General features: G+C 37.5%; 1 protein-coding gene across 1 annotated transcript; it reads left to right on the forward strand.

Annotated features, from left to right (window-relative positions):
• Nucleotides 1–5,274: 5,274 nt before the first annotated feature.
• On the forward strand, nucleotides 5,275–18,455 carry LOC108094482. Its single transcript, XM_017195073.2, has 5 exons — nucleotides 5,275–5,634; nucleotides 15,378–15,559; nucleotides 15,644–15,770; nucleotides 15,837–17,372; nucleotides 17,822–18,455. The coding sequence occupies exons 2-5, from the start codon at nucleotides 15,395–15,397 to the stop codon at nucleotides 17,959–17,961; spliced, it is 1,968 nt and encodes a 655-aa protein (XP_017050562.1). The 5' UTR covers nucleotides 5,275–5,634; nucleotides 15,378–15,394; the 3' UTR covers nucleotides 17,962–18,455.
• The last annotated feature ends 226 nt before the right edge of the window (nucleotides 18,456–18,681 follow it).

The raw sequence follows: 18,681 nt of genomic DNA on the forward strand, positions 1-18,681 counted from the left end.
TGTTTCTGATGTTCTCCGATGATTCCCCATCACTTAACCGCGCAAGCAATAACCGTTTTTAAGAACGTGGGTTGAATATTTAGCAAATATAGTTGCTAAGCTTAAGTATGATTGCGATTGTTTATATAGTTTTATCAATTTCTTTTTATTTTTAAAACAGTTAAATAGTAATAGTTTAATAAATTAAATAACCAAAACATGTAAGTATATTTTTTATATCTATTATATTTTTTTATTGCTTTTTTATATTTCCCATAGTTAAAAGTTCGGTTCATCGATGTTTTTCCCCCATGAAATATCGAAACATCGATGTGTGCATGTTTTCCTAACATTGACCAGATGATGAGATGGTCAACTCCCACCAGTTTTTCCCCTAAAAATTGGTAAAAATCGGAGTGTGTGTGCCCGCTAATCGTGGAGGCGGGTCTTACTGGACGGGTGAGTGACATTGCTAAACTTCGAAATGGAATCCAAAATCTTAAATATTGAAAAGAAGAAGCTCGGATCTGTGGCAATATTTGTTGATTAATTCTTAAATAATAATTTAATGATCACTTTAACCGCAGATTTGATAGATTTTATCAATAAAAAAATAATTTTTGAGAAATTAAAACTAGTTTGGAAGTTTTGTTATAGACTCACTATATACATTTTAACCGAAGTTTTGCTTCATATTATAAGTTTTAACTTTTAAAAACTTAAAAGTAATTTTCCTACCATATTTAAAGAACTGTTGGTACCGTGGGTTATTTGGCCAAATGTAAGTTTATTCTATAAAAGCTTTTTAGGCAACGCTCAACTTTGTTCCTTTTGCCTAAAGTAAGATTCCAGTAAATTTCGAAAAGCTCTTTAAATTTGTTTTTGTTTTAAATTCCTTTTACTAAAAAATTCCTAATTTTCAGGTAATTTTTTCAATAGACCACATTTTTTCAAAAATAAAGACCTTAAATATAAAATATGTATTACCTAAATATTGTATTTAAACAAAAGGAAGGTATTCAATTTAAATTAATTAGTCATGGACTGACTTCTCAATACCTACTATTTTTTCTAATTATGTATGTATTTCATTATTTTTGAGAATATATTTTTTTCACTGTAAATATAATAAAATGTTAATTTTCTTCGTCATCGTTAGTGACGTTGCATTTACCTTCTAATCAAACAATTTTTAAGTTAGCAAATGTGCAGTGTCATTGTTAAATACGTAGACTTTTGATAACAGGTACTCAATTTTAGGATCTTTAATTGATTGCACAACAATTTTTAATAATCTTAAATATTGAATTTTACAATAACCTAGACATTTTAATTGGGTTATATTTTTACATAGTTTAATTTTTAAATTGTCTGCAAAAACTATATAACTCTTTATTTTTAAAGTGTTTCTAAATGTAATAATTTTGATGAAATCATTTCTTTTATAATGGTATATGTAGTTTCAAATCAAAAAATTTTATGATGAGCAAATATCAGGAGGTATTGCTAATGACGTAGACTTTTGATAAGCAATAATAAATTTTAGAAAGATAAGTCGGTTGTTCAACAGATTTAATTACTATTTAATAAGTAAAATAAAATTCTATATAAAAATGGGTTATAAAAATGATCAAGATTAATTAGAAAAAGGTGCGTGTAAAATCCTTCAGGTATCCTGTCTTAATAACTTACTGTAATTAACAAAACAGTCAAATTCGGGTACCTAGTTATTATAGCCAAAATTGCGAAATTGCCAGTAATTATATCTCAATTAATGAACGCTTCGCAGGTGTGAGTCAAATGTTGGCCAAAAGAAAATTAACAATCACGGTTCCCCAGAAGTACAAATGTTTTACTTTTGGCTTTTGAGTGACGCATTCTGTGGGCCAAAGTATTACCCTACAAATTTCAGTTGTAAATATTTAAGGCCTGAGAAACCCGGATTGCGACAATTTCAGCTATGACGGTTTAATTAGTTTATGGCTTAACTTTTTTTTCGGGATCTCCCGTCAGTTGAAGTGGTCTAATCTTATTGCCAATATTTACTCAACCAACTTGGAAGAGAGCGACTAACTATGCGGCTGCTCATTCGGAATTTAATAACAGTGTGTTGGGAATGTGTACGTATAAATATCAGTTGTTAGTTTTTGACAATTGAAATCGCAAAGTTTCTTATCTTTTCGCCTTGGGGTTTAATAAAACAGATATTGCTGTTTCGCAATGAAAAATAGTATTATTTTATTAATTTATGATGTTTCAAAAAAAGTCGAGTATAATTATGATTTAATACACTGCACCAAAAACAAAGTGAACTTTACAAATTAAATGAAGTTCGCTTAACATGATTTCAGTAATAATAATATGTTAGCTTAATTAGATTAGTAAATAAAATTTTTTCTTCCAATTTTATTTTGTTCTTTTTATTGATTTTCATATATGATAGATACGTTTTATTTTATAATTTAAAACAAGAGATCATATTGCCAAGTTAACATTATCGGTTTTGTTATCCCATTTGAATTTCAAAACAAAATTAAATAGACTTTTTTCCATTTGTTCTATCTCATTCTTCTGCTGATTTTTTTGGGTTGGGTTCTGTTATCAATTGCGGGGAAAAATAACTAGAATTGGTCTTCATCAAGTTGTTGTCTTTCCATTACGGTTAATTTTGAAAACAAGTGCTGGGCGATTCTAGAATGACTTACTACCTGGTTAACCATTGTAAGCGGTTATCAATAATTAGTAATATTATTGGTTATCTCTGGGCTACCAAACAGAACTTAAGTTCAGAAATATCCGCTTCTTCGTCTTTTTTACGACTCCCACATCTTGGGTACTAAAAACATTAAAGGGAAATTAAAACAAATAACGAAAAACACGCTAACGAAAGATAGATACTACTGCTCGAAATGAAGACAGACCCATCAAAAAAATAATAAAAAAAAAGCGCGGATACAGAAACGGGTATTTTTTGTATTTGTTGAAAATCAAGAACCACCAACAACAAACAAACCTGGCAAAAGTCGCCCAGTCATTGGCTCGCAGCGAATTCGCTTTCCTATGCCGGCGATGTCTCATCATCATCATTACCATCGCGCTGAATAAAATGATAATGTACTCGATTTCCATGCGCACACGTACCTGCCGGACACATGTATATATTTTACCATACATACATATATAGCATGCATTAATTCAGCTATAATTGCCCAGAATCGCTTTCGATTTGTTTGCCTATTTATCTCCAGCGGGAGTATTACATATTTACCATAGTTGCCTTGGTCAATAGGGGCAGTCGGAATGCGCCTAGCGAACTGCGAACTGCGAACTGCGAGCGAACGCTAAACCGCAACCACCTGTTGTAAAATGGGGAGACCTGTGAGTCGAGTCGATTGCACCCACAATGTCATGGGACCAAGATGTATGGAGAGAAAAAAAGCAATGACTCATTTAATAATATATAATGAAAGAAATATGTTGATTAACCGCACACAAAATGCAGTGTTTATAAGAAAATTTAAATAAAAATAGTTATTTTTATATTCTTATTCTACTATTTTTTCAAGTAGTAATAAATAGGTATTCATAATAATTTTAGTTATTACTAATAATCTCTAACATTTTCCAAATTTTCTAAGTGTAAGTTTAGGTGACTTTGATACCATGGACGATTTTACCGTTTCCATGGAGCTTTTATGTGGAGAGGAGTGAATGAGACCAAATAAAAGGGAGAGGAGAGATTGAAATGCACAGTGGGAAATTATTAAAAATAATTTAAATAGGTTTGTAAGTCAGATTGATGAATTTGCCGGCAATTTCTTAATTTATTGATGAGGCAACAAGAACAGACAAATGATGGATGGGTCTTTACCGACTGATTTATGACCAACTGCTTGGATTTTCTTTAAGCCGATAGTGCAACAGGTGAATTCCTTTACATGATTACTTTATTGCCATCGTAACATAGGAAATCTTAAAAAAAGATAAATAGTAATTATTTTAATTTTATGATCGGTTTAACGATCGTTAACTGTGGTTATTGCCAAATACGATTCGTTAGGGATTCAGTATCGAATACACACAGCCAAAAATATATGCATTTACTTTGAGAATGAATTTTCATAATAAAACGAAATTATTAAACTTTTTAATGAGCATAATTGGGTACATTGGATTGCTGATATTTTACAACCCTCTTATTATAATTTTTGTTGAAGTTTTTTTTTAATAACTTTGTTGTTACTATAGTTTTCTTTAAGTGTATTGATGGGTGTCTTCCGAGCAATTAGTGACTAGTGCCTACCTGGCCTGCGACCTTTGAACTTGCTGTGTGGCCGTCAAGTGGTAACAGTTGTTGAGGTCCATAGAGCGGACCATGAAAAGATCACCCACTCCGCGAACTCCCTCTCTCGATTCGTCTGGCGATTATATACACAGAGAAAAAATAGACTCCACATTAATGTAACAAATTAATTACATGATTTTTTTTCCATGTAGTGATCTCTCTGTGCGAATCTCTCAGGCTGTTCAGCAATGCGAGTTTGACGCCGTCACGATGATGCTGTGAACGTTTGCCAAAGCGCTGCCCACTGTTAAGCCAGGCCTGAGCAAGTGCGAAAGAGAGGGCGAGGAGTGCAACAGAGAGAGAGGAAGAGATAGTGGCTGCCCGGCAACTGCTAATTGGCCTGGCTAAATGCTGCTGCTGCTGTTGCTGCTGTTGCTGCTGCATCCTCTGCTACGAATCCCGCTGCACTTGCATCGCCTATCCTGCTGCCCACGCATCAAGAAAAAGAGCTGAGCGCCACATTACACAGGGAAAAATTCTTAGGTGATTTTAATCAGATTTATACAAATTACAGGCTGAAATCAAAAATAAAGTGAAATAATTACCAGGGATACCGAAAGAAATTAATAATAAATGAAAATCAACTAAAAAATTAATTGAATAATTTGTTCAAACGGTCTAAATATTCATTAATTCTTACCAAATATATTTGATGTTTTTGTATGAAAAATGCAAGCCCAAAAAGGGGTCTATAAAATATTATAAAAAAGGGAACAACTATTAAAGTATATTAAATGGGGTTTTATCATAAAAATATGCATTGAATCTAAAACCGGAAACAGGTGCTCTGCATAGCCGATCGCTTCGGCCCACGCAGTTTCTCTCTGTGCAGAGCTCCAGCTCTCTCTTTGGCCATCTCGCTCTCTCTCCGCCGCGTTGCGTTGCGTCGCCAGCGTAAAATGCTATAAAGCAGACCGTAGCAGTTCACCAGCAGCAAGTCGTCGGTTGGCCGCGTAACAGTAAACACACCAACGGACGAACAGAAAGAGAGAGCTGAGTGTCCAAGTGCCCAGTGCCAAGTTCCATTCAAACCAAAGAACGAAACTCCCACGAGCAGCTAACAGCGAACAGTTCTTGTTTGCTAACACCAATACAAATATTGAGCTGGTCGAAACAGCTGAGCAACAGCGTCGTGTTTTTTTTTGTTCTTCGTCACTCACTGTTAACGGTCGCGTTTTGTGTTGTACTGTTTTTTTTTTACTGTGTATTTGTATGCTCTGTAGGCAGCAACCCTGCATAAGAAAGTGTTAAAATTAGCAGATCATCAAGTAATCTGCCAGCCTGTATAATAAGCCTGCCCAGAAGTCCCTGTAAGTCTCGCTCAATAAGTGATGAAAGTGTTAAGTGCTTCGCAGAATTTCTTTGCATCCACACAAAAAACATGATCACATATAATTATAAGAAAATTACTTTCAGCCCAGTGATTAAAAGAAAAAATTATACCTCAGTTGTCTTTAGGGAAAACCCTTTGTTAAATATTTTTTATAGATACCCAAAAAAGTACTCACAAAAATAAAAGTTATTCTTTGAAATACAAATTTGATATTTTAAAATATAATGAGTAAGATAACTGATGAAGTGTTGTGGAACTCGTTCAAAGAAAAAAAAAGAAATGTAATAATGATAACATATTTTTTGAAGGCAAAAAATATATTTCAAAGAAACATTGTGATATGCATTTTATAACAAGCAATTTTGGCTTTAGTTGTATTTAAGCAAAAACATGTGTTTAAAGTTTTTCTAAGAAAATATAATTTGGGGCTGAAATCATACATGATAAAATCAAATATGATTTAAGTGCAATTTCGCAGAATTGACTAGAAACCAGAAAATATGGAAATAAAAATAATTACAAACAATTTAAAGGCAAAACAAATCAATAAAGCAAACCAAAACATTGTCACTTTTTTAATTACCAATTTGTTACTTTAGATTGCTTGAGGAAACAAATTGTGGAAATATATCTTTAAAAAAAAATGTTAACACAAATTGGGGAAAATATAATTCATGTGTCTCGAGAAGATGGAATGTATCCCACCCATTCCTCAATCCTTCTCCCGCCAGCCAGGATAATCTGATCCGGGGACAAAATTGAGTTTGGCCAAAGGTTTCAGCATTTTTCACTCCGGTTTACTTTTATCTAACCTTGACAGGGGAGCAGAAAATGTTTACCAAATTGAATTACACATTTTTATGATGTGATGTTTTTTTTTTTGCCTCCCCCCACCCCGTTCGCATTTTGCCGGTCCTCCGGTGATGTCCTGAATCAGGGTTCCGGAGTGGGAGTCCGGGTTTTCGAGCGGCACTGAAATACCGGCAATCAACGATGAATGCACTTAAAGTCTCGCCATTTGGGTGCTCAAATAAACGAATTTAAGTTTTAAAGTGATCAACCACTGCAAAAAAGCTTGGGTACTTAAGATAGTGCACTAGTAGAATACAGGAAATGACTTGAGAAACAGTTTAGATTTAGCAAATACAAATGATTTGATACTGCTTCAATAAAAGTACCTAATAATCACTATATAAATAAAAGAAAAAACTAAACAGATCACATTTTAAACTTTCTAATCGTAATAAAAAGTGTTTATTATTTATTATTGATTTTGTAAAATGAAAAATGATCTTATTATGTTTATAAGTACTGCTTTTTGAAAATTGTGTCTTAATGCTGTGAGTAAAGTCTTGTCGTGGCTCGGCATGCATTTTAACAGCTTATCATCCTTGTTTGCTCAAAAAGGATTTGAGCTGCAAGTGGTCCTGGGAAAATTAATTAAAACTTCTTTGTGGCCGTCAAAGCATAGCTCGTACTTTCAGTTTATTTTATGGAAAAGGAGCGACTGCATCAGAAGGCATTCGAAAGCAACAGCTTCTTGCTTTGGACTTTGCTATTTAACCTCCAACAAGATAACCTGTTGCACAGCAACGGGATAAACAAAGGAATCAGATGTCTGGATGTCATTGGACCATTTTGGCACTGTGATGGGCGGGGGGAAAAGCCAGTGCATTCAGCTGGAAAATCGTCGGCAAATTTTGCATTTAGTTCGGTTCTGACTAGAATCAACAGTTATAAGCTGCTTACGTGCCAATGAAGATTATTGTATAATGGCATAATGAATGGCATCCCCTGCCGGTATTATGCAATCCACCAACCAAGACCTTTGTCCATTCAATGCGATTCGATTCCATTCGATTCGATTTGGGGAGTCGTCTCGAGAGCCGAATCGCAGGCGATAAGCCCACTCGAAGATAGTTTGCTGGGCTAAATCATTGAAAATTATATTGTGATTGGAAAGCCAATGCCTTACTGCTAAACATTGTGAAATTAATTGCCCAGCAATGCCGTACAATTTTTAGGGAGTCACAAAACAATAATAACACCATTTAAATTGAACTTATGTTTGCTTTAATTGGGAAAATATTGGGTTTAACTAAGCTGATTAGCTGAGATAAGGTAAGCAACCAACTGTTTGCAAATTGGTTCAGTATTATGCTCTTAAATAAAAAAAAGATTTTTATTCTTTGAAAGCAACAACAAGAATTCTTAGTCCTAATTGGAAACTTAACCTGATGATTTAATACTACCAAAAATTAATTCATGTTTCGGCTGATTTAATTAAACGTATATTAAAACGTAAATTATATAAAGCAATCAGATATTTAAATTCAATAAACTTGATTATGAAGTTCATTTTAGAAATTGTTTTATTTAAATTTATATACAAGCATTTTGCAACCTAATTGAAAGCCCATCCGATCCATAAACTCTTCTTTCTGAGAGAGATTCCCTGAAATTTCAAGGGTCATTCCCGATTACCGAATAGTTTTCCCAGTGACCTGCCCTGCAGATCGTGTGTCAAGAAGACAACTCGTCTTGTTTGACAGCACACCCAAGTGGAATTAGCATTTAGGGATTGAAACTGGAACCATTGGCCAGTTTTGCCCAAGAGCGTTTCTGGGATTGGTTTTGGGTTACACTGCAGTCAGTGCCTTGCACTTTACTTCACTTCACTTCTCTTCACTTCACGGAAGGCACTTGGATTTGAAATTGGGATTCGGAGTCGGGAGTCGGGTTGAAGTACGTGAGTTTATTTGGCTGAGCAAGAATGAGCCGAAAAAAAACACGAAGATTCAAAACAACAACAACAACAACAAAAATTAAACAAAATAAAACAAAAAGAAAAGAAATGAAATGAAGTGCCTAGAAATGTGCATTAAACGCTTTGCATTGGACATGAGGATTGCACCGGAGATTGACATTCCCATTCCATACGGAGTCCCCATTTTCCCATTCCCATTTTCCATTTTCACTCCGAATCACACACAACATACAATGCTTACCGCCAAACAACACATGTGAGAATGTGCCGGGTGTTGGGATTATTTTGTGGCTGGGCCGAGGGCAATAACAATCATTCGAAATGTGCCTTAAAATAGCAAAAAAAAAAAAAAAAAAGTGAAGGCCCGAACACGTTGCTCATAATCTCCGATGCAATTGAGTGCTGCCATCCAGCCATTCAGTCAGATATTAAGATATTCAGATATCCAGATATCGAGCTATCCAGCTATATCCATATAGCCAGCTAGTCAGCACTGGAATGATAACTTTGTCCAGGCCCACTGGAGTATTAATAGCCATTTTTAGTCTCTATTCAAACCGAGCATGACGCTCCCGTACACCATCCACCCATCCACACACATACGCTCACACACACATTTACACACACACACTCACACACACATTTACACACACCCAGCAGATCCAAAAGAACAAGGCCAATAAAAGAGAAAAAACTAAACTGAAACTAAACAACAGTCAAACTTCACTTGATGAAAGTTTCGGAATTCTGCAAACATTCCTCTTTGATTGTTTAACTTTATAACTGCTGAACTGCATTACACGCTGCTTTTGGCCAACCGCTAATTAGTTGACTAAAATAACGACGCAACGTTCTTTTCGGCTGGCCACTAATTAGTTAATGAAAATAATGAGAGGGTGAGCGTATATGCAAACAAATAGAAGTTCACATTACATATGATATTAAAGGGCAAGCTAAACAAATTGAACTGTTGATCAACAAGGTTTCAAAAAAATATATACCATTTATCATGTGCCAGAATTTACTTGTATAAAACTACATTATATCAGCAGTAACAAAAATATATATAATTTAAATATATATAAATTAAATATATATAATTAAAAAATATGTAATTTAAATATATATAATTTAAATATATATAATTTAAATATATATAATTACAATTAACATGGTAGTTTTCATTAGCGAAGTTCAACTGTAGTTCAAGTCGTATGCTGCCCCCGAGATTTTTCCCACTCTGTTTGGGTTTTATGCGTTTTGCAGTTTATTTACACCAGCTTCACGAGAAAAGCAGGCGCCAACTTTGGGGATCGAGAATCGGAAGTCGGGAATCGGGAATCAGTGGAGTCCCGGGAACCTGGCATCTTTACTTGGGGTTTAGGTTTACGGTTCGATGAGTATAGTACACAAATGAACCCTAATTGGACACCTCGATGCCGTAAAATGCATACAGTTCCGCCAAAGACTTTCCTTTGTAACCGTTGATCTCTGGGACCGGTTTCACCCATATGCATATAAATACATATAGTAAATCACTTCCTCTAAACGGCGATTTCCAAACGCAAAGTACACCTCTAAAACGCGATCGTTTGTGTGATCATTGTCAAATGTTTACAGCCGCTTTGAATGGGGAAATATTTAATGAAAAACAGACAAGACAAGTATTGTTTCACACGCAGGTTAAACAACACAAAAGCATCAAGTGCAATTAGAGTGTTTCTGTAACTCGTCCATACAATTATCGTTTAACAATTGTTTAAAGAGTGATTTAATAATGAAGATTCCAACAGGGATTACTAAAGCTGTGATTATTGCATTAAATATATAAGAGTGCTAAGCAACATTCGGTTTAACTGATCAGATCTATGAAAGAATTCAATGATTCTGTTGTAAATTTTCTCGCCACTGAAATAAAATTGTTTGTTTTCGCCCCCAGTAAATAAATTCCAAACGAACCTCAATCAGATCAAAGCTAAATCTGCTGCCATTGTAATCTTCTGAAAGCGATAAGCTCTTCGTGCAATTAACTCGGTGATAAATGATATATATGTGTATATGTTTTGGAGCATGGGAATCCCCACCAATATAAGTGGGTGATTATAACTTTATTTATGTTTGCTTTGACTGACGAAAAGTTTGATTTCTAAAAGCCTTTGTGCAATGAAGTACCGATCGAAAGAGTTGTGTGCTGCGCAACGAAACTATCTGGTTAAAGTTTACACTTGACGAGATTATATAAAATAGTATTGTATATATATACAGACGTTCTCGTATTTGATCAGCTGAAAGTTTGGCGCTCTCTCTCTCACTTTTCTCATTAGCAGCGAATCAATTACGCTCGTATCTCTGGGCTTTAATCAATTCTCATTGACACAATTTAATTGAAGCGTTTGGCTTGTGAAATAAAACGATCTGAGCGACAATTTTTTGACGCCTCTCGCAAACCTATGCACTTGCCATCGTCTACACTCACCACATGTGAATGGAGACTCGTGAATGTTGTGTATACGATTCGATTCCGTTTATTACACACAAAGCAAACCGATTAATCTCAATTAGAGGCCAATTGGCTGAGCGAAAATGCTGGAGAAAACTTCCGTTGCGTGTGGAAGACACTTGAAGAAAATGTTATGGGCTTTGAAGATAAAGGTGGAAATAAATTTTAGTGCAAACGAATTTTGAATATTAATATATTTTCATTGCAAGCTAGGAAAGCAGTTACTCAATTTGCAAGCATTTAATTATCAAGCACTTTATTCAACATATTCCAAATAAAATATTTTGTTGAAATATATTTTTTAATATTTTTAGTTCCCTATTTAGTTCAGGTTTTTTTAAGTGCATCAATGGGAAGCTTGTTCGATACTTGTTAGCCCATTAGCTGCACCTGTTCTACACACTCGCCGTCTTGTACTTTTCTGGCTGTTTGCCTGAGTGGGCATGTCGTGAACTTGAGAAGGTACAAGTGTTTTCACCATTTGTCTTCTGGCTCCGCCGGGTCCCGACCGGAGATAACCGCCGATCGAACCTAATCAATAGTGCCGCCTTCGAGGGCCCTATCTATCTATGTTTGTACGGTATCTATCTGGCCGAGTGACTCATCACTCGACTGCGATAAGGCCTAGAAACCGGCAGACCCGTCAATTGGTGCACCGCAAAAAAACAAACAGTACATTGCCTTCACTTGATTCATAGGCTTTGAATAATATTAAATCACTGCTAATTGGATACCTAGATTAAAATTATTTGTTATATTTTGAAACACCAAACAAACAGATTTTGATATTCAATTGAAATATGTATTTATAATTTTTCAAGTGTAGGTACAAAAATAATACATTTTTATAATCACAAATCAAACAGATATTTATGTATATATTTTTTTTAAATATCTATAATTTTTCAAGTGTATTTCGGGTTTGTAATTAAAGTCCATGGAGGGCCAGATTTTGGAGCCACAGCACGTGTTTTAGCCAACTGCTTATCGCAATTGCCGCTATCCGTATTCGTATCCGTATTCGAATTGATTCTTATCTGAGCAATGCGAAAAGTATTTGCCAATCCTTGGGCAATCGGTATGCGAATCGCTGTTCCCTTCGCCTCGATTTTATTGTAACTGCGTCTTTTTCTGCTGGAGCCAGACTCGTTTTCACATTTATTCTGGCCTGGTCTTATCGTACAAAAGATAAAGCCATTCGTGGACAATAAGCCCAACGAATCCCTTTGTTTATTGACTTCTTCGGCGGCCGTGTTTTTAATGCAAATTTACCGTTGCAATCGCATTAACGACGCTCAGGTGATCCGAAAATAGGTCGAAAAACTATATCAGATTTGTATTTCTTGTCGGCGTGACGAAACATAAATCTTTGTCATTTAAGCATGATTGGGGGGTTCGCCGCATTTCATTTCTATGTGAAATTCCCAAATGAATTAAATCGTATGTATCTCTCTCTCTTCGCCAACTAAACAACACTTGGCAACTTTATCTGAAATTCTCGCATGGCGATGAGTGTTTGTTTTACTTCTACACAAAATTGTTGTCCATGCAGCATGACTGCGCAGAAAACAATACAATTAATAAGAAAACATCGACGACAAATTGCGGAAGCCGCCGCCGCCGAGCAAACTCTCGATTCTCTCGGAGATCGGTGTTTTTTATTTTTTATCAATCTCAATCCCGAAACCTCAAAACCGGAATGCGGTGAATCGACCGATCGCTCCCCGAAATGCTCGATATTTCGACTCGGAGCGAAAGTTTCGCTTTAATACTCTCACGCAAGTGGCGAGCATTACTATTACTAAATCGGAGAATGTCGTGCAATGAGTTTGCAACTCGCACAGTAAGTAATCATTTGCTCTTTCTAATCAGCTTTTGCACAGTATGTAAATAATATACATAGTTGATTTCAATAATATCGCATTGTGTTTAGAGGGAAATTAAAAAACAAGCACGATATTGTTTCGATTTGGGCACGTTTTTATAGCCCAATAGATCTGATTTCAGTGTAAAATATGTAGAAATATGAAAATCTTACATTTCGAACGGAAGTATTAGCATGGCTTCAAAAATCTTAAAATTATACTCTTGAAAAACCAATTAATAACGGGTCATTGAGGTTTTTTAAATTTAGGGACATTATAGAATTGAAATATCATAAAAAAAGTATTCGCCGAATTTTTAGATATAATGAAACTATGGATAATAAAAAATGCTTATCATTTATGATACTGTAATTTTAAGAGCTGTATTAAATGTAGCCGTTATATAAAAATGGGCGTTTATTTGCTTATTAAAATCTATAAAAGCTTTTAACACAGCGATCCTAACCGAAAGGTTTTTCAAAGGTTATTATGAGTATATATCTTGTTTTTCAAAGTCTTATAATTATATCCCTTTAAAATGGTACTCCTTGAGTTCTATTAAGTTGTTTGTATCAAATTTAAATTATAAAAAAAAAAAAAAACAAAATCAAATTTATTTGAATTTATATAATTATTAAATCTCTATAATCATAGCTACTGTGGAATCTTAAAAGTGTATTACTTTCTTCGCTTTCTTCAGAACCCACAGACTGGCTTCCAGTTTTCTCCCAGTTGATCGATTGCTCGGAGTTGTGGGTCTGCGGTCTCGGCTCTCGAGTCTGGAGTCTGCCAAGTGCCGACTATGTTGCTCCGCAAACCCTTCCCTCCATCATCATCATCACAGACCGAGTCTCAGAATGGCTGCGTCAGCGGGCGGGCGTCAATTTATGGCACGCTTCGATGAAGTTCAATGGCAACGCAGATGAAATGAAGAGCAGAAGGGGGATTTTTTTAGGGGACTTTGCATGAAGGAAAATAAACGTCTGAATGAAGACATATCCCGGGTGTCGTGACTGTCGACTGCACCAGCTGCACTCGTCCTCGCATTATCGATGCATAAATAAACGAGATGCCATCATGGTGCTATCCACGATCCACGATCCGCGATCCGCATTGCGCGATCAGCGATCTGCCATCCACGTATGCTTTTATTTTTACAACTTGTCTTTTGATTAGCGCAAGAACCGAACGATGACAACGATGGTCTCCTGGTTCTCTGGTTCCCCCGGTTCCCTGGTCTCCAGTTCGCAATTTCCATTTCCCAGTCCCGCTTTGCCGCATTTCGATGGTCCGGTCTGGCGGCTTTTACACTCCACTAAGTGATTTCCCTTCCCTTCAGCTTCAGATCCTCCAATCGCATCAGTTTCGCTGGGAGAAGCGTGCTTTGCATACCAAACAATGTGTCGCAGCACCGCACCCATTATGGTGGATCGAAAAAAAAATAGACAATATCTAGACAATATGGCAATATGGGAATATCTATGACAGACCAATCGAGACCCGCTCCGCCCGCCCCTCCGTCCATCCGTTCACAAATACCCAACGACTGTCATATAATGTGGCTCCAACCAACACAGTTCAGCTATCGGCTGCGATCCCAATTAGCAATTAGAGCATTATCTCCCCTTTGAAGAGTTGTTGAAGGTGTGCCATCGATAAATACAGCAGATAGGGGGAAAAATATGTGATAATGCCAGTCGGAGTCTAATGACAGCTTTCCCTATAAGTATACACACAACTTGTAATTTGGAAAAACGCCGGATGGGAGTATGTTTTCCTAAGTGTTGTTCATTTGTTAATTCGTTAGACAGACTCAAAATTGCCAAGTAATCACGGTTATTCTACGCCCTTTTTGGATTCTTGACTCTAAATAAAAGAGTTCTTGGGAAGATTGTTATGTTATTTAATGAAAAGTGTTATTGATTCATCGGTAGTTTTCACACTTTTTGTACACTTCATTCTGTTAACACTTAACACTTTAGAATTGTGAAGACAATGTTTGGGAAATCTTATATCTTTGAATCGGGGCTAACAATTCCATCAAACACTTGGACTCTTTAAAAAAAAGGAAACCAAATGACCCATTTAATTATGGTTACACTAATGAAACTGCAAACAAGAGGGCACTTAATGGAAGGCTAGTTTTTAAAAACTTTTGTTGATTAGTATTCGAAATGGCCCAACGTCAAAAAAGTTCTCTGTATTAAAATTCTCCATTTAGCAGGTATTTGTGAAGCTCAAATTAAAGTTCTTCCTTTTTTGTTGGAAAAAACCCATTTAATTTTCATGAAAATGTGTGACACGCACTAATCACAAAATCAGATTCTATTTAATCCGGCATATCAAAATTGTTGGTAAAAGTACTTGAAAACTTAAACATTCAATATTTACATGTTCTATTATACATTGCCGTGATTCAATTTAAACCGCTTTATAGTTGTAACGAGTTTTTATGTAGTGATAACTTTTAAATCACATTATCAGGCTTACTTTGTGCCTGCCTTCAAAAAATAAAAACCAGCCAGATTAAAAACCCCACCCTGTTCCAAGCGTAAGGCACTTCATTAATCACCGTCTTGCACTTTCAGGATCAAATCGCGCCACAATGGAGAAATCCAGCTTAACAGAGAAGAATCGCACAAACGTGTACAATGAGACGACGAAGCCAAAGAAGCCGAAGCGTCGGGACAAGAGCGATCTGGGACCCGATTTTGTGGCGCCCGACGGGGGATGGGGCTGGGTGGTTTGCCTGGCGGCGGGTTTTAATAACGTAAGTGATACACACAGTTGATGCCCCTACGTATGGACTCTAGATGAGTATCCCCTTCTTCTTCTTCTGCTGTTCCCTCCACAGTTCTTCCTTTTCCCGGCACTGCAGCAATATGGCCTGATTTACAGAGGGCGAATGAAAGACTTGGGCTTCGATGCCAAGCAAACCACGACCATTGTGAACGTGGTGATGGCGGTCTCGTCGCTAGTGGGTGAGTTATATCCTTCATACCCTCCAGGGATGGCATTAACAGATTGTCTTGATACCTCCTCCACAGGCATCGTCAATGGAGCCATGTTCCGTAGGTTCACATTCCGCCAGGTGGCTCTGACCGGCACCATTTTGGGCTTCGTGGGCATCTTCATGTCGGCCTTTTGCACCACCTTTTGGCAGTACATCGTCTGCCTGTCGGCTGTCTATGGCATCGGCTTGGGATTGGCCATGGCTGCCACTTCGCTGGCGGTCAACACCTACTTCAAAGCGAAGCGTCGTCGTGCCACGGGATTCTCGTGGACGATCACTGGCCTTGGACCCATATTCTTTCCCCATGTTTCCAACTTCTTGCTGGACTTCTATGGCGCCCAGGGAAGCATTCTGATTTACTCAGGCATCGCAATGAATGCCGTTCTCTGTGCTCTGACCCTTCAGCCGGTTCTGTGGCACGTGAAGAAGCCAGCGAAGCCCCCGGTTTTGGTTGTCGAAGGAATCGCCGAGACGGAGAAACTGCAACCGGAGCTTATGGAGGCCAATGGAAATCTTCTGACGCCGACTAATGATCCCTGGAAGGATTACGAGTGCAAGTACTGCCAGTGCCAGAAGCGCAGCAAGCGAGGAATCTTCTCGTCGCAATATCTCTTTAACGTGGACGATCCGGAGCGACCGGGTTACGAGATTACCGAACCGGGAACTCCCATGTTGGCTCGTGCCAACGATGGCTGGTTTGGATCCAAGATCTCGTTGACTTCGGAGGGCGCTGGAGGGGCTCGCTATCGCACTCGCCAGGCGTTGATGCGTCAGGTTTCGTCTAGGAGCCGCGAAAATCTCGATCGCGTGGAACAGAGCAGGGAGGATCATTACGGCGGTGCAACGGACACAGCCTCACCGCTCTACAAACCGAACTACTTCAATCGGGAACGCGAGGACATGGATCGCTATGCCAGCAAGACGAGCGTCTATTCGCGTCCTGGTGTGGAGGAACTGCAGCGATGCACCTGTGCCGAGGATAAGGCTCTGCTGCAGAAGACCGCCGAGTCGCTGCAGGTGGATCTGATGAACCAGGAGGCCGCCGAGATTGCCGAGGAGGAGGCCAAGCAGCGCATGACATTCTGCCAGAAGGTCAGCAAGTTCTTCGATTTGGATCTGTTGCGCGATTTCACCTTTGTGAATTTGGCCGTTGGCATGAGCATCATGATGTTCGGCGAGATGAACTTCTCGGTCCTGACCCCGTTCATTTTAAATAGCTTCGGCTATAAGGATACGCAGATCTCCCTGGTGATGTCACTGCTGGCCTGCATGGATATATCAGTCCGATTCCTTGCTCCGCTTGCCTTGGAAAAGGTTAAGCTGGATAATCGAGTCCTTTTCGCCTTCGGAATCCTTTGCATTGCCGTGGGTCGTGTGGTGGTGGCCTTCACAAAGTCGTACGAGGTCATGATCGGCGTCTTCCTGCTGATTGGTTTCGGCAAGGGCTTCCGCACCATCTTCTCCCCCCTCATCATTCCCAGCTATGTCCCGCTGAATCGATTGCCAGCCGCCTCCGGACTGCAGCTCATCTTCAACACGTTATTCTCCATCGCCATGGGCCCCATTCTAGGTGAGTTTTTATCCTTGGTGTCTTGAGATTGTTTTTTAGAAGAAGTACACATTATTTTGACTAAATTGATCTCGTATTTTTACATAAAACTTGTTCACTTTGAAGCCAGGATTACGATAAATATAAAAAATTACTGTTCCAATTTAATTCTTTTAATTACCAATGGTTCTAATTTGCACCTTATTATTTATTATATTTTATTTGCACGGTTTCAAACTAATTTAATAATAACCTGATCGGGATAAAATTTAAAGGTAGTTATGGTGTTCGGCTACCCCTTTTTAATTTGACTCCTACAACAACAACATGCCCAATATCATGAATCGTTAATGGTTTGAACAATCAAATATATAGTTTTTTTTTTTTTTAAATACGAGGTTTAAGATTTCTTCAATTCTTTCTCTAGTATCTCATTACTTAATAATTAATAATGAATTTCTTTTTTTAAGGTATCCTAACTGAGGCCTTTGGTTATGCGGCCACCATCCATACCATCAACGCACTTACCGGCTTGGCCCTAATCCTTTGGCTAACGGAATCGGTGGTTCGCCGGCTTTTGGGAAGACCATCGATGGGTTTGGGCCAATAGAAGTGGCATTGGGGCAAATCCGATTTGGAAACGCGGCGAGAGGGCGCTGAATGCCTTCGTCGGAACTGAACTACTTGCATGTCCATCCCAGTGTGCGAGATCGTAGCTTAATTGGAGCTGTAGACATACGTAATGCCTAGTCCATACTTTCCGATCGATTTGTGTGTGTATAGTATTACTTGAGCATGCGGCGCCGCTGTTGCCCGTACTTAAAGATACCTAAGAACCATAGCTCTTAACTAGCTCATAATCCACCCATCGCCACCTTAATTTACGGTCAATTTTTTTTCTAGACTTTGATACTCTTACTATACTTAATGTGTGTACTTAGTGATATGTTATAAGTGTAATATTGTTCCGCAGTTGATTAATATATATATTAGTTAGAAAATATAATGTCTTTGCTCAGCGGTGTCAACAAGTTAATATATAGTACACTTATTGTAAAGTGACAATTTAAAAAAATACTTTGTTTGGAACACATGACTTGATTATTTGTATTTATTGCAAATCGGAGGGGCTTTTGATATGATTGTTAAAAATTGTGATGATTGCGGGGTGCTACTGTATTAAAAGCTTTAGTTTTAAAAAGCAGTAATACGAGTAAAATGTGGTATATTTTTTAATATTTACTTGTATGCTTCATAGAAGGACTTTCTGACTTTTGCAAAGTTAATTAATGTAATCAACACTTTATGAACCAAATTTACAAGCAGTTAC

This window comes from Drosophila ficusphila, unplaced genomic scaffold (assembly GCF_018152265.1).
Source record: "Drosophila ficusphila isolate 14025-0441.05 unplaced genomic scaffold, ASM1815226v1 contig_198, whole genome shotgun sequence".
NCBI classification, from domain to species: Eukaryota; Metazoa; Arthropoda; class Insecta; order Diptera; family Drosophilidae; genus Drosophila; species Drosophila ficusphila.

Coding starts and splice junctions, on each gene's coding strand:
- LOC108094482 (XM_017195073.2), top strand. CDS start 15,395: ATGGAGAAATCCAGCTTAACAGAGAAGAATCGCACAAACGTGTACAAT. Junction 15,560..15,643: donor TGGCGGCGGGTTTTAATAAC/GTAAGTGATACA, acceptor TTCCCTCCACAG/TTCTTCCTTTTCCCGGCACT. Junction 15,771..15,836: donor GGCGGTCTCGTCGCTAGTGG/GTGAGTTATATC, acceptor CCTCCTCCACAG/GCATCGTCAATGGAGCCATG.